At 41.1% G+C, this 12,889-nt stretch overlaps 1 protein-coding gene across 2 annotated transcripts in view; it reads left to right on the top strand.

Annotated features, from left to right (window-relative positions):
• Positions 1-12,889, top strand: part of LOC119493159 (aminopeptidase O (putative)) — a 92,273-nt gene that overhangs the window by 64,017 nt on the left and 15,367 nt on the right. For both annotated transcript variants that reach the window (XM_037778285.1, XM_037778284.1), the window contains one exon: positions 11,568-11,684. In XM_037778285.1, coding sequence (XP_037634213.1) covers positions 11,568-11,684 — 117 coding nt within the window. The remainder of the gene's footprint in view (positions 1-11,567; positions 11,685-12,889) is intronic.

Raw genomic sequence — 12,889 nt, 5'->3', positions numbered from 1 at the left:
ACCCTCTCAGAATAAATGATATGAGGAAATTAAACCTGCTATTTTCAGCCTTAGTCACATTTCATACTTCCGTACCTCATGTGTTCAGGGAGTGGACGGTAATCTGCGGGATAACTGCATATATTGTGTTATTAGTGTGTGTGTGTGTGTGTGTGTGTTTGTGTTGAGCAACAGAGTTCAACTGAATTCCAATATGGTGACGATTTTGGATCGAGACGTCAGTGGTTCCCTCAGAATTTTGTTCTTGGCAGGCAGAAAATCCACCGAAGCAAGATTTAGACTGTCTGAAGCTCTCTAGTGACAATATGGAAAAAGCAATAACAGCAACAACAAGAATGGATCCATTTTTATAATTCTATCAAAATGTTGCTTTTAATTGAAGTCAGGAACAATCAGTCATAATGAATGTGTATATTTAAAGAAAGTCATTCTCAGCTTGCCAATATATGGGCAACCTGGTGATATTTTATATTTTTGTTATAGTCCAAAAAGAAATGGAAATCAAATCAAACAAATATTTTTGGACTAGAGCCAATCTGTGGCTCTCAGTCGTAAGCCCATTGGTTCTTATTTAAAACATAAATGTTTAAAAACAGGTTATGAATATCTAGATTTTTATTTTGAAAAGAGACAGTCATTTCCTATACCACGGTATTTATTTATTATCAAACTTTGTTTATTGTGATTTTTAACAAGTGGTACAATACTACATGATATATTCAGTGACATATTATTTGCACAAAAAAGACAAGAAAAAAAAACAGAATTGTAGATTGTGATAATCAAAATTTAAAAAGCACAATATACAATATTGAAGAAAAAATCTTAAATAAATAAATAAAAATAAGAGATTAAAAATAAAAAAAACAATAAATAAAAAAAATAGTAGGTCATCGTATTTGTAAAATTAATAAAACAACAGCTAATGGTTAATTCTTTTTACGGTCAGGGGGTAATTGGATTATTTATGTAGTATGTTTAATACCTAACTACTTTATTTAAAGTCTTTAAGGAGCCCCTTAATGATTTTTTTCCCCCCTCACTTACAGTACGAGTACGTCTTTGATCCAGTTAGTAAAGGACGTTGGGTTTGCATCTTTCCATTTAAGTAAAATTGGGCGTCTGGCAAGTTAGGTAGCAAAAGGAATATAGTCAGCTTGAGCCTTACATAGTATGCTGGGATCTGGAGGGGCACCAAAGATGGCAGTGAATGGGCACTGGTCAATAGTTTTGTTTATGCATTGTGAGTTTGTTTTGAAGATGAGCAACCAAAATTCTTGAAGCTCAGCACAGGATCAGAACAGATGGGCATGAGTTGTAGTGAGTAGTGGAGGATGAGTAAAACACTGTACTTTTTAGTAAGTGTTACTCAAACAGAAGTAAAGACATTTGTTAGGGACTTTTTTTAGTTGCGGATTTGGTGCTATTTACTATTCGGAGTATTTACAACCACAAGATACTCAGACTAAACTACAGTGCCCATAGTCATCATAATAAAAGAACATGTCAGACAGTGCATTGCATTTTGGACAACAATGAAGGTCTGTGGCTCAGAGGTAGAAGCTATGTTCTGCTGATAAAAAGAAAAAATATAAAATATCATCAGACTTATCCTTTACGATGACTTTTAAAACAGCATCTGTGTCCATCAGTATCCATGTCTTTCATGCCAGGAATCCTGTATGCTTCTGTTCTCCACCATCCCTTTCTCCTCACCTCTCTCTTTGTCTAAGCCGACATCCAGCTGTTTGGATGTGTCACTGTTGTACAAATGCTGCAGATTTTTTCCTCTCTCGCACACAAACAGAGTCCTTTTGTTCCAGTTCTGTTTCAAAGGCCTCTCTCTTTCAAAGGCATGCGGGTGATGCAGGGGCAAAACACTCGAGAGCTGGGTTCAGTCCCCGGTTGTGAAGTCCTACTGGTTGGTTAGGGCACCTGCATTGAGGGTAGTTGGATCTAAGGGGGCTTGTTATACCCTTCCGGTGAAGGTGGAAGGTGACAATGAGGAGGAGGCCCATGCCTGCCTCTACTTCCCCAGAACAACAGTAGCACAAGAAGTGACTAGGACCATCCTACAGGGGAATTGTGCTTTCCAAAATTGTGAAGAAAAGATTAAAAAAAAGAGGCCTATCAGAAATGTGTTTGAGGAGTTGTTTGTGTCTCCATCGGGAATGGAACAACGGGTTGTGGGAGGAGGAGGAATGGTAAGAGGGAGGCAAGGGAGGCATCCACTGGAGACAGTTAGATTTGTGGCTTGCGTCGAAGCACAGAGTGCCAGAGATTAATTAAACTTCCCCTGTTTTGGAGGTGTGTGTATGAGTCAGAGCGGTGATGAGTAGGAGAGAAAACATGTTAATTGCCTTCATGATCTATGCCAAATTGCAGGAACATAGAATTTTACATAACAAACGCCTCACCTACTGCGGCTGCACAGAGAAAGAACAAAGTGTTGAGACAGTGAAGGAAAGCTATCCGATGAGCCGAGGACTACGCGCACGCTGAATGTGTACTTGGAACACGCACTGTGTGTAGGTGTGTTCCTCTGTGCGTGTGTGGTTGATTCCCCCTCAGAGCGAGTAGTCATTCCCCACCGCCGGGCCCACTGTGTGTGCTTTTTCAGTTTAACCCCTGACTCGCAACCCCGCTGTGACCCCACGCTGCTTTTTGATTGGCCTGAGACTGTGAATTTCAAGGCCAGGAAGGAAGATGAGGAGGGAAAGGAGCAGCTACTAGGGGCTACCCATCCTAACAAACAGCAGCTGATCAAACATTCACACAAACATGTGTGTGCATAGACTGGGTTGAATATTGGGGTATTGGGACGAAGTACACATAAGGCTGTCATGTAGAGCACATACTGTAGCTGTCCTGTGCATACTCAAAAATGTATCCAGCGCACTTGACTAACAGCATAAATGAGGCACATAGAGACTTGTTTGTTTTCCAAATGTTGATTTGCAAAGTATTATACGTGCTGTGAATATTTGTTTCCCATTATGCTGGTGAACATTCCTGACACTTTGCCTGCTTGTGTCAGAAGACACATTGATGAGACAATTGATCCAGACAGTCATTGTGATTGCAAGGTCAAAACTTCAAAAGCTTTCTGCCTTTGTCTCTTGTTGCCACGTTTCTCTTGTCCCACTGTGTCCGACTCTCTCGAAAGCTCTCTATAATGTTTTGCTCCCTGATTAGCTTCTTGTCTGATTGCAACAGCCAGATCCACGCACACGTGTACGCACATATTCACCCTCATCTCGCTTGCTGTAGATGTTGCGAGTGTTGATTAAAGCAGTTTTCCAAAATTGAAAAACAAAGAATGAATGCTGTTAATGAATAGATTGCAGATAGCAGACAGTCGCAGCTCGTCATCGCTGAGGTCATCTGTCTGTGACCGGCGCTATCTGTGAGATCGTCACCGTGCAGCAGCGGCGGCGGCAGCAGCAGCAGGTGTGACATCATTTGAGGAGATGGTAGCACAGAAGACAGCTCCATTTCACAAGTTGAAAGGCTACCATGTGACTCACAGATAACCTTTCAGCATCTCCTGTGTGTGTATCTGTGCGTGCGTGCGCTCCAATCCATTACCCGAAATTGGTTTACAAAACCTATGATGTCAGCACCCCATTTTATAATGTCTTTTTAGACCTTGGAAGCCACAAGATTGCAGTATCATATATCCCCACAGTGTATGAATATATTTTTCTTTAGCCACTTATCATATTTATAGGTTTTATATTTATAGTGTCCTCTCATTGCTGCTGTGCCTTATACTAAACTCTCCCACACATGCATCTGCAAGCAAAAACTCCTGCTACTGTATGAGAGGAGCATCCTGCTAACTTATGACCATGTATGTGATAGTTAAATAAAGCAATGGATTCTCATACAATGGTTCATATGATATCTTACGAAAAAGTTATTCATCCTTTTTCGTTTGTTTTCCTTACGAATGTCCAGCATCGCATGTCAATTTCTGCTCATTAAATGCATACAGTCTTTTCAAAATAAACTTCCAAGTTGTCTTCCATGAGAAAACAACTTTCTTTGGTTTAGGAAAAGATTGACTTGGTTTAGGCAACAAAACTACTTAGTTTTAGTAGAAAAGATTGTGGTTTGGCTTAAAAGAAAACTGGAAGTGGCGTTACTTGGGTACGTAACTTACGTGACAAATAAATCAACGTTGACTTCAGGTTTCACACGGGATACGAACAACGGTCTCCTGGGCGATTCTGGTATTTTTTGACCCACCTGTCCACCCCGACCTCCGACCTACTCAGCGTTCACCTCTATTTATTGTTCTATTTATTACAGTGCATTACTTTTTGTAGGTATAGCTATGAACAGTGTATGAGACCAGCCTGAATAGGTTGGTAAGTCATCTGTTTCTTACTTAGAATGGTAGAAAGACTCGATCTCCAACATAGATTCAGACAGTATTTGTTGCACTTAAACTTTATTCATTGAAATGCTCAATATTTTACTATTTGAGAAGTGGGATGCACGATATGGATTTTTTTTCAGCCGATAACTGATAATTACGTGCCTCTCATGGCCGATACAGATAAGATAAATGATAATTTTACATTTTTGTCTTTTAAACAATAAGTTCATAATTTGTAGTTTAAGCACACCTGAAGGTACGAAAGGCTAAGACGTAGTGAGCAGTGATGAATGATTAAATATTCCATAGCTCTGACCTAACCAAATCTAACTGACATCACAATAGTTAAAACAACAAAAACAATGACCGGTTCTGACTGTTCAAATGTTTTTTTCCTATAAAGTACATCAAATAACTTTATGTTGTCTTCTTCTGAAACTGTGAAAAACGTCCACACTGGCGCCGACATGTTTGGCTCTCTAGTCAATGTGCTGCGCTTGTTGTTCTTCTCTGTGTTTACTGGTGGATCGTAAACCAACTTTAGGGTGCATACCGCCACCTACTGTATCGGAGTGTTAGATGCTGCATTTGTTAAGTCAATGAAAGCAATTTGACTTTGTGTTATCAGTTGATAATCGGCTGAAATTTCATTATCGGAATAATAACCCAGTTGCCAGAAAAAATGTTGGCATTGGACGTTTTTGCAAACCACGGATACGTTGAATGGGGATGTTTCGTAAATACATTTCATATCAACTTTGTGTCATGCTTTCAGAAACGCAATGCCACCTGGTTAACATAGGCTTAGGCAACTAAACTACTTGGTTACGGTTAGAAAAAAAAATCATGGTTTGTGTTCAAATAATAATGAAACAGCATACCAATGTAACGTAACAACGCAACAAAACCACTATAGTTAGCTTTAGGAAAGAACTACATGGTTGGGCTTAAAACTATATTTGTACAGTGAAAGTGACACTGAATGTTGTGAACACGGGACACGGACGAACATCTGATTGTAACGTGATGCCGGGGGGACACAAACAGTGGTCTCCTGGATGAAAGTCATGTGTTCATTGGACCCATTCACCACCTCTGCCACCCGCCCGGTGTGTCTCATTTCGCTCTTTAAACTATGTCACTTGCTCTGACCGAATGCAAAAACTTTAATTTAATGTATCCCTGGTTTGCAGAAACGTCCAGTGCCAACATTTTATAATAATAGATAATAATATGAATTTCCCTTCATCAGTTGATAATTTAACGGCCCCGATATATATTGTGCATCCCTAATACACTGTATATCAGAGTGGTAGAGATGGTGCAGAGATTTCAGAGAACTAAATTACCACATGCCAAACTGTAATGTTCTGGAGCGACTGAACAGTTTCTTTACATCATTTGGTTTTATTCCTGACCATCTGCCATGTTTTGTTGCACATTTCAATTCTATGCAGCTGTATAGAGCAGTTAAGGCCTAATTAAAAGAGTAAGTATTTGTGATGCTATTTATGCTGTCGTGGCTGTTGAAAGAATCTTAACAGCTGCTTTGCGTACTGTTTCTCCTCAAGACCCGAACCCGCCGCTGCAGTTTGAACAGATGAATGCTTGAGCCCTTAAATCAAGTGTAAAATAAAGACGGACGGAGAGAGATAAAGGGAGCAAGGAGGGGGGCTTATAATTGGAGGAGCCAGACACAGTGAAAAGAAGAGTGAAAAGGAGTTGGTATGGAGACGGGGAGCAGACAGTCGTGGAGACAGAGGCAGAGGCAGAGAGAAAGGGAGGGATTTGAGGGAAAGAATGAGTGAAACCTTAGTACCTGAGGCGTGGGCTGAGGCCTTTAGCTGCTGGTGCCAGAATGTGTTTTTACGAGCCTGCGGTCAGACAGAAATAAAAGGCAGCCGAGCGGCTGAATGGCATCACACACACACACGCGCATGCACACACACGATTCAATGGCCTCTTACAGTTTGGTTTTATAATGTCACAGTTATTCAATGTCTCCAGCCCGCATAATGCAATGTGACTGAACAAGCAACACACTCTCCTCAGTGGTACGGATGTAGGGAGCAAAGGAAGGAAGAAAGGAGAGGTATGGGAGGAAAAGAAAGCATTAGCAACACCTCTGTACTCCTTTCAACGGTGCCAAGGGCATAGAAAGAGGTTCTCTCATGTTCTATGGAGTCATTATATAGATTTTATGGTCAGTTAGTCCAATTGTTGACTTTTTTTACACAATCCCTTTGGGGTCTTTCCTCTTTTTTTGTCTCTCTTGCACTGTCTGTTATTTGTCATTTGACATTTCCCTTTTTTATTTCTTATTACCAGTTTTTCCAGCTTTTCCGATTATCATCACAAGCAGCCCTAAGGAGTTCGAGGGTTCAAGCCATAATGCCTGTAAATAGTCTAGTGAGAAAAGTGCTAAAAAAGACCTAAAATAGTATTAGTTTTCAACTATTAAATTGATTGCCAACACATTTTGATAATCGTTCGAGTAATTTTTTAAGAAAAATAAACTCCTCTATGACAGTAAACTGAATATCTTTGAGTTGTGGACAAAACAAGACATTTGAAGATGTGATCTGGGGCTTTCACCATGTTCTAACATTTTACAGACCAAACAACTAATCAATTAATCGAGGAAATAATCAACAGATTAATCGACGATGAAAATAATTGTTATTTGCAGCCCTAAATAAGAGTAAAAAAGACCTGCAGTCATTTTTCTCCTGAGTCAGTGCGAGTAGAAGCAGAAACGTAGGAGAGTGATGATTCAGTTAGCAGAGGTTATCTCAGGTGAAGAGATGTAATAGTAAATGGCGAGTGACCTCGCTGTAGCAAGAGACAAAAGGGATGTAGCTCATGACTCTTTTTAGCACAGAGGATGTGCAGAATGTGAGGGACAGATGGAGCAAATGGAAATATTTTGGATCAATCCTGTCAATGCATAAAGGCTCCTGAAAAAGGACACAGGCTGGCTCTTCTGTGTACTGTACAGAACGCAGAGCGGTACTCAGTGCCGTTGCCATGGAAATGCTGAACAAGTGATGGATTATTGGAAAGGGACAGAAAAAGATTTAAGATTTACAGGTTTTTTTTTTTTTTATTTGGACAACTCTTTTCCCTCTTTTACACTATCTCAGAAAAGAAAGTGCAGAGGAGCCAACTGAGACTCACAGATGTATCAGAAACAATTTATTTGCAACTCTTACCTCGCACTTTATTGCAGCCAGATCAGTGTTAAGGGTAGAAATATTATCCTCTGTTGATGCTCTGAGTGTGTGTGCACATTCTGTACAAAAGGCTAAAGAGCTTCAATTCATTTATTGCTGCACGAACATGTTATACAGCAGCAGTAGCATGACTAATATTGCTTCATCCCATGGTCCCATACACCCACACACACACACACACACACACACGAAACAAATGGAGCTGCTTCCTCCTTTTGACTTTCTCTCCATTACTCTCCCGCTCACATGGGAATACCATGTACAGCAGTGCACACACAATACATCTACACACAGTCCACTCAGCTATATATATATTTCATTTATAATTTGTGGTGTACATCATATCCTGTGTTTACTATAGCTGTTTGTCTCATTGAGCTCTCTCACCGAGGTAAACAGTCTATATTTGTGCATGCATGGACTTGTGTGTGTGTTTGTGTCATTGTTCTATAGAGGTTTAGAGGTCAGTGTGTGAAAGGGACATTTCAGCAGAATATTTCCCAGAGGTCCTTGCAAGGCTCGACTCAATATAGAGCTGGTGCAACTGACCCGTGTCAGCGGTTTGGACGGAAGTGGAGTGTGTATGTTGGTGTGTGCATTGTTTTAAATATAATGTCCATATGAGTGGGATCGCAGGCGGGTGTGTGTGTGTGAGAGAGAGAGAGAGAGATTGTGTATTCTGTCTGTTTCAGCATTAGCATTCCTCAGCTTTGATGGAGAGAATGGGAATGAAATGCTTCTTTCATGTGGCCATATTCTGCTTTGTGTGTGTGCGTGTGCGTGTGCGTGTGTGTGTGTGTAAGTGTGTCTGAGGAGATCTTTTCACATGAATTGTTGAGATAGAGAGGGATACGTTTCCCCCTTCAGTGGTAAAGTGCTGTCAGCACTGTACTATTAAGGGCTATTGTTAGAGTTACCCATGACCTGGTCATGACATGGGACTGTGTGTGTGTTTGGCTGTGTGTATATATGCGCTGTTTGTAAGTGTTTGTGTGCCATTCTTCAGGCTCTACCCACTAATAAAGGAGTACTCAGCCATGGAGTTCACCTTTCCCCCTATAATTGCTCTCTCCCTCTCTCCCTTTATCTCACCCACGCACACACACACACACACAAGCTATACCCTGAAACATATTTTTACTCACAACTTCAGATGTGAAGTTAGATCTTCGTAAAAGAGGAGCCTTAAAAGCAGGGTGGGCGATGTTGAGAAACTAGCAAGAGTGCACTCGATTTTTAAAAATGATCCAACCGAAAAAAACAACAACCCAGTGTTGCCATGCCATCTCTTTTCCAATGAAAGTAACTAGCAGCACTAGCTCCAAAAATCCCTAAATCTGGCGAAAAAGTCGCCATGTCACAAACACTAACAGCCCATCGCTTCAGGCCTCCCTCTAAAGCCACTCCCTAACTATTATCATTACAAATATAAACATATCATGATGAACTTGAACGGCGAATATGGCTATTGTTAGTAATCACAGCTATCAATCTAGCAAGTTATGGAAGACTTCGGTGAAGCGGAATGAGTGGACGAGCAGAATGCACGCAGGTAGTCCAACCAATCATTACATTAGGACCAAATGAAATAACTGGACGTAATTATTACAGTCCTGCAACAGCCAAAGTTAGCAGATTATTTGTCTTTTTTTTGTCCGAGCATTTGTTTCATTGATTGCTGTCGGAATGTAATAAGAATTTCAACTAATAAAACAAAAAATGTTTCTAAAATCTTTACCAACCCTACCTTTAAGCAGTTGTAGAGCCCATTGCAGGTGGCTTAAATGTGTAGAAGATAGAGGAAGTTGGGTGAGCAGGTACTCTCGACTCTCAGAAGAGGAGTTTTTAGTAGTTTTCATTGTACTGGCAGAGTCTGCCTTCGCTGCACCGGATTCAAATTGTGTACCCAAGCACAAGCAATTCACAGGAAAACAATTCATGCATGCTGTAAGGTGAAAAGTGCAATATTGTCCTCTGAAATGAAGTGCAATGGAAGTATAAAGCAGCATAAAACATAAATACATAATAATAATAATAATAATATAAAGTACACTCAAAGTTAAGTACAGTTCTTGAGTTAGTTTGGGTTTTTATAGAAGTAGATGCCAGGTAGGCGGTTTATGGAGCCGTTGTTATAGTTGCTGTTGATGTTGGTGACTTCACCATGGAGATGTTACATGTGATGAGACGGACAATCATGCTTCTGTCTGTGAATATTTGCACAACGTGTGTGCGTGTGCCAATACAAATTGGTTTGTAATGTACCATCATTGACCAGGAATTTGTTTTCGGAGACACTGGTGCAGACATATTGATTACCACCATAGCAACATAAATACATACTGCCACAACAGGACCTCACAGTCGACACAGACAGGGATGTGTGGAGTGGCGTGTGTGTGTGTGTGTGAGAGCAGTGTTTTATTGCCGTGGACTCCTCACTTTTTCAAAGGGTGGGAGAGTGAAAAGGATCATGGGTGGGCCCCAAAGAGACCCTTTAGAGATGGAGACGCCACTTCAGAAAACACTCAGCCTTCACAAAATGGAGGGAGGAGAGGACGGAGAGAGGGGAGCAGAGTCGATAGAGGGTGAAGGGCAAGACTGGATATCAGATTTTCCACGGAGTTAGTCGCTCATCAGTGTATGTGTGTGTGTGTGTACAACACTAGTGGTGTTTGATTTGACCATTTGCCAGCTGGAGTATGGGTGTTATTCCCTCAGCTCCAACAGCTACATGCTGAAATACCCCCTGGTTTTAGGTCAGGTATTTCCCAGCAGCGCTTAGGAGGTTGTTTACCAAAGATGGCTTTAAATGGAAAGGCTCTTTACAAAAACATATAACGCATTCTTTGCTGGATGTGTTTTCCTTAATAGACGAGTTTTGTCCGTCTTCCTCCTCCTCCTTCCTGTCACTTTCTTTTCCTCCCCCCCCCCCGCCTTGCTGTCTCTCGCGCTCTGCTTCACTCAGTCACACACACACTTCATACCTATTTTCACATCGGTCTCTACAGGGCCGTCAGCCATTAAATGTGTCCCAGACTGGGACCAGAGAGAAAGTGTGGCTGGGAGTGCTGGGGTGTAAGGAGAGGCAGGCAAGGCTGGGCACAGCTCTCTCCAGAGGAGGAAGTCGCTCTCTCATATCGCTGCCCACATCCATCCTCAGAATAATCGTCTAAATTCACCGCTGAGTTTTCGCCGTCCCCGAAGATGTTAGTCATTAGAAGAAAATAGCTTGTTTCCTTCAGGTTTACCTCAGGATAGCACAATCACTACATGCTATTAAGAAGCAACAGAGAGGCATTTCCTGAAAACCTTTCTTCTCTCAATTTTTAGGCCCTGTCATTGCTGCAATCAGGGATTTTGTTTCAGTCTTTCAACCTACAAAGACTAAATGTTCTAAAAGATTTCTTTTTTTTTTTTTGGCAGCATGTGTCCCTGAGCAGCGCTGCTCCTTTTTGATTCCCGACAAAGGGACAATATCAAAAAAGACAACTTCATTGCTTTGTTTCACTTCTCTCTCTGCCCTTGATTCAAATCCGTAATATTTTCCCTTCATCTGTCCTCTTTTGCCTATTTTGTAATATTTCCCAGTTGCACGAGATTATCATATTTATTTAATCGCCATTTCCGCTCCGTTTTATTATGCTACCGTTCCCTCCGTTTGGAAGGCTGCATTAATTGCCTGACTTATATTGTTTTTTTTTTCATCAAGCCTTCCCCAGCACTGAAAAGAAAATAAACTTTTGGAAAATGAACATAAATTTGTTTGAGAACAGACTCACAGTGTGCAATATGGTAATCATTTCTGCTAGTTTATAGTTTGAAAGTGCTGCTGTAAGGAGGATGTGACTTTTTTTTTGCTCGTAATATCCAATAATATGTCTCAATATATTTTATGAGGTTGCATAAGTCGGCACTATTAATCTCATGAATTGTTTTTGTCTCCTCAGGTGACGTCGGAGCAGCTAGTGATGCTTTTGGAGCTTCTGCACGAGGAAGAGGAGTTAAGCGTGGCAACAATGCGCGCTCTGCAGAGAACGTACAACCTACAGAATCGAGACGCTGAGGTGAGACCACACACACGTGCAAATATTCACCCACACACACACATGCTCAGACAAGTGAGCATATGCATCCAAGCCAATCCATGATATCTTCCTCCAATAATGAAATGTAGACGGTCTCCTCTCCCTTTCCATCCCAGGGCTCAGCGCTTAGTAATGTGTAGTAAATTCTGCTGTAACAGCAGCTCTCTCCTTTACAGCCACCATTACTGACTAAATCCCACAAGTATTCGCTTCATGTTTTAGTACTGCACAAAGTTCCTTAATGGTACTATTAACAATGTTTGTGAGTGTGTGTGTGTGTGTGTGTGTGTGTATTTCTCGTCCGTGCTCTGCAGCTGTGTGTGTTGGCTGCTGAAGAGTTCTTTACCGTACAGCGCCGCCTCTCAGTACAGGAGTGTGAAAACACAGCTGCGGCAGAGCCCGTAAACTGTCCCCGCTAACCTCGGTCGTTAACACATGGCTCGTCTTGAAACGAAAAATTTGATACATATTTAGTCTTTTACAAGTTCTTATTAATTATATGAGCTGTTTTGTTGGGGCAGTCACGTATATAATGGGGCTCAGATGTTCTGCTGTACGGTTATTGTATTGAATCCAAGGACATTTTTTTTTTCTTACAAATAAAAAAAGTTGCACCCAATTTACAATTTTGAACGTATTTCTGTCAGTTTATTAGCTAGAAGTCAGTTCTTGATGTCATTGTCTTGTGTTTAATTTTAGTACGTAACCTCGCGGTCAACAACCCGAGGCCACTTTGCGTTTGGCCTCGGGTCCAGCTTTAGGTTCAGGCTTCCTGGCAGATGAAAGTAGATTTTCATCTGCAATTTCCAGGAAAAACTTTCAGTGTTGGCTAAAAATACACGGGGCCATTACGCACATAGTCATGCATGGAAACACACACTTTCTCTTTCTCATACACAAACATACACACTCCTGCGTGCACCTGTCTAAAGGCAATGGTCCCGTCCTAATGTTGGTAATCTCATTCAGAAGAGGTTAATCACCTACATCTCTCCTTATAAATGTGGCCATTTATTCTCCTCTTTCTCTTTCTCTCTCTCTCTCTCTGGCTCCTGGTCTGATTGCATTCATCTTCTCGCTCAGCTTTTCTTTTGTCTGGTACTGCATCCTCTTCAGATGAATGATCTGCTTAAAATTCTTGGACAAATGCAAGACTGACCTCACAGTTTACCTCATAGAGCAGG

The sequence above is a fragment of the Sebastes umbrosus genome, chromosome 8, assembly GCF_015220745.1.
Source record: "Sebastes umbrosus isolate fSebUmb1 chromosome 8, fSebUmb1.pri, whole genome shotgun sequence".
Taxonomy (NCBI): Eukaryota; Metazoa; Chordata; class Actinopteri; order Perciformes; family Sebastidae; genus Sebastes; species Sebastes umbrosus.
The sequence above is the reverse complement of the archived record's forward strand: the minus strand, read 5'-3'. Positions and strand labels throughout refer to the sequence as shown.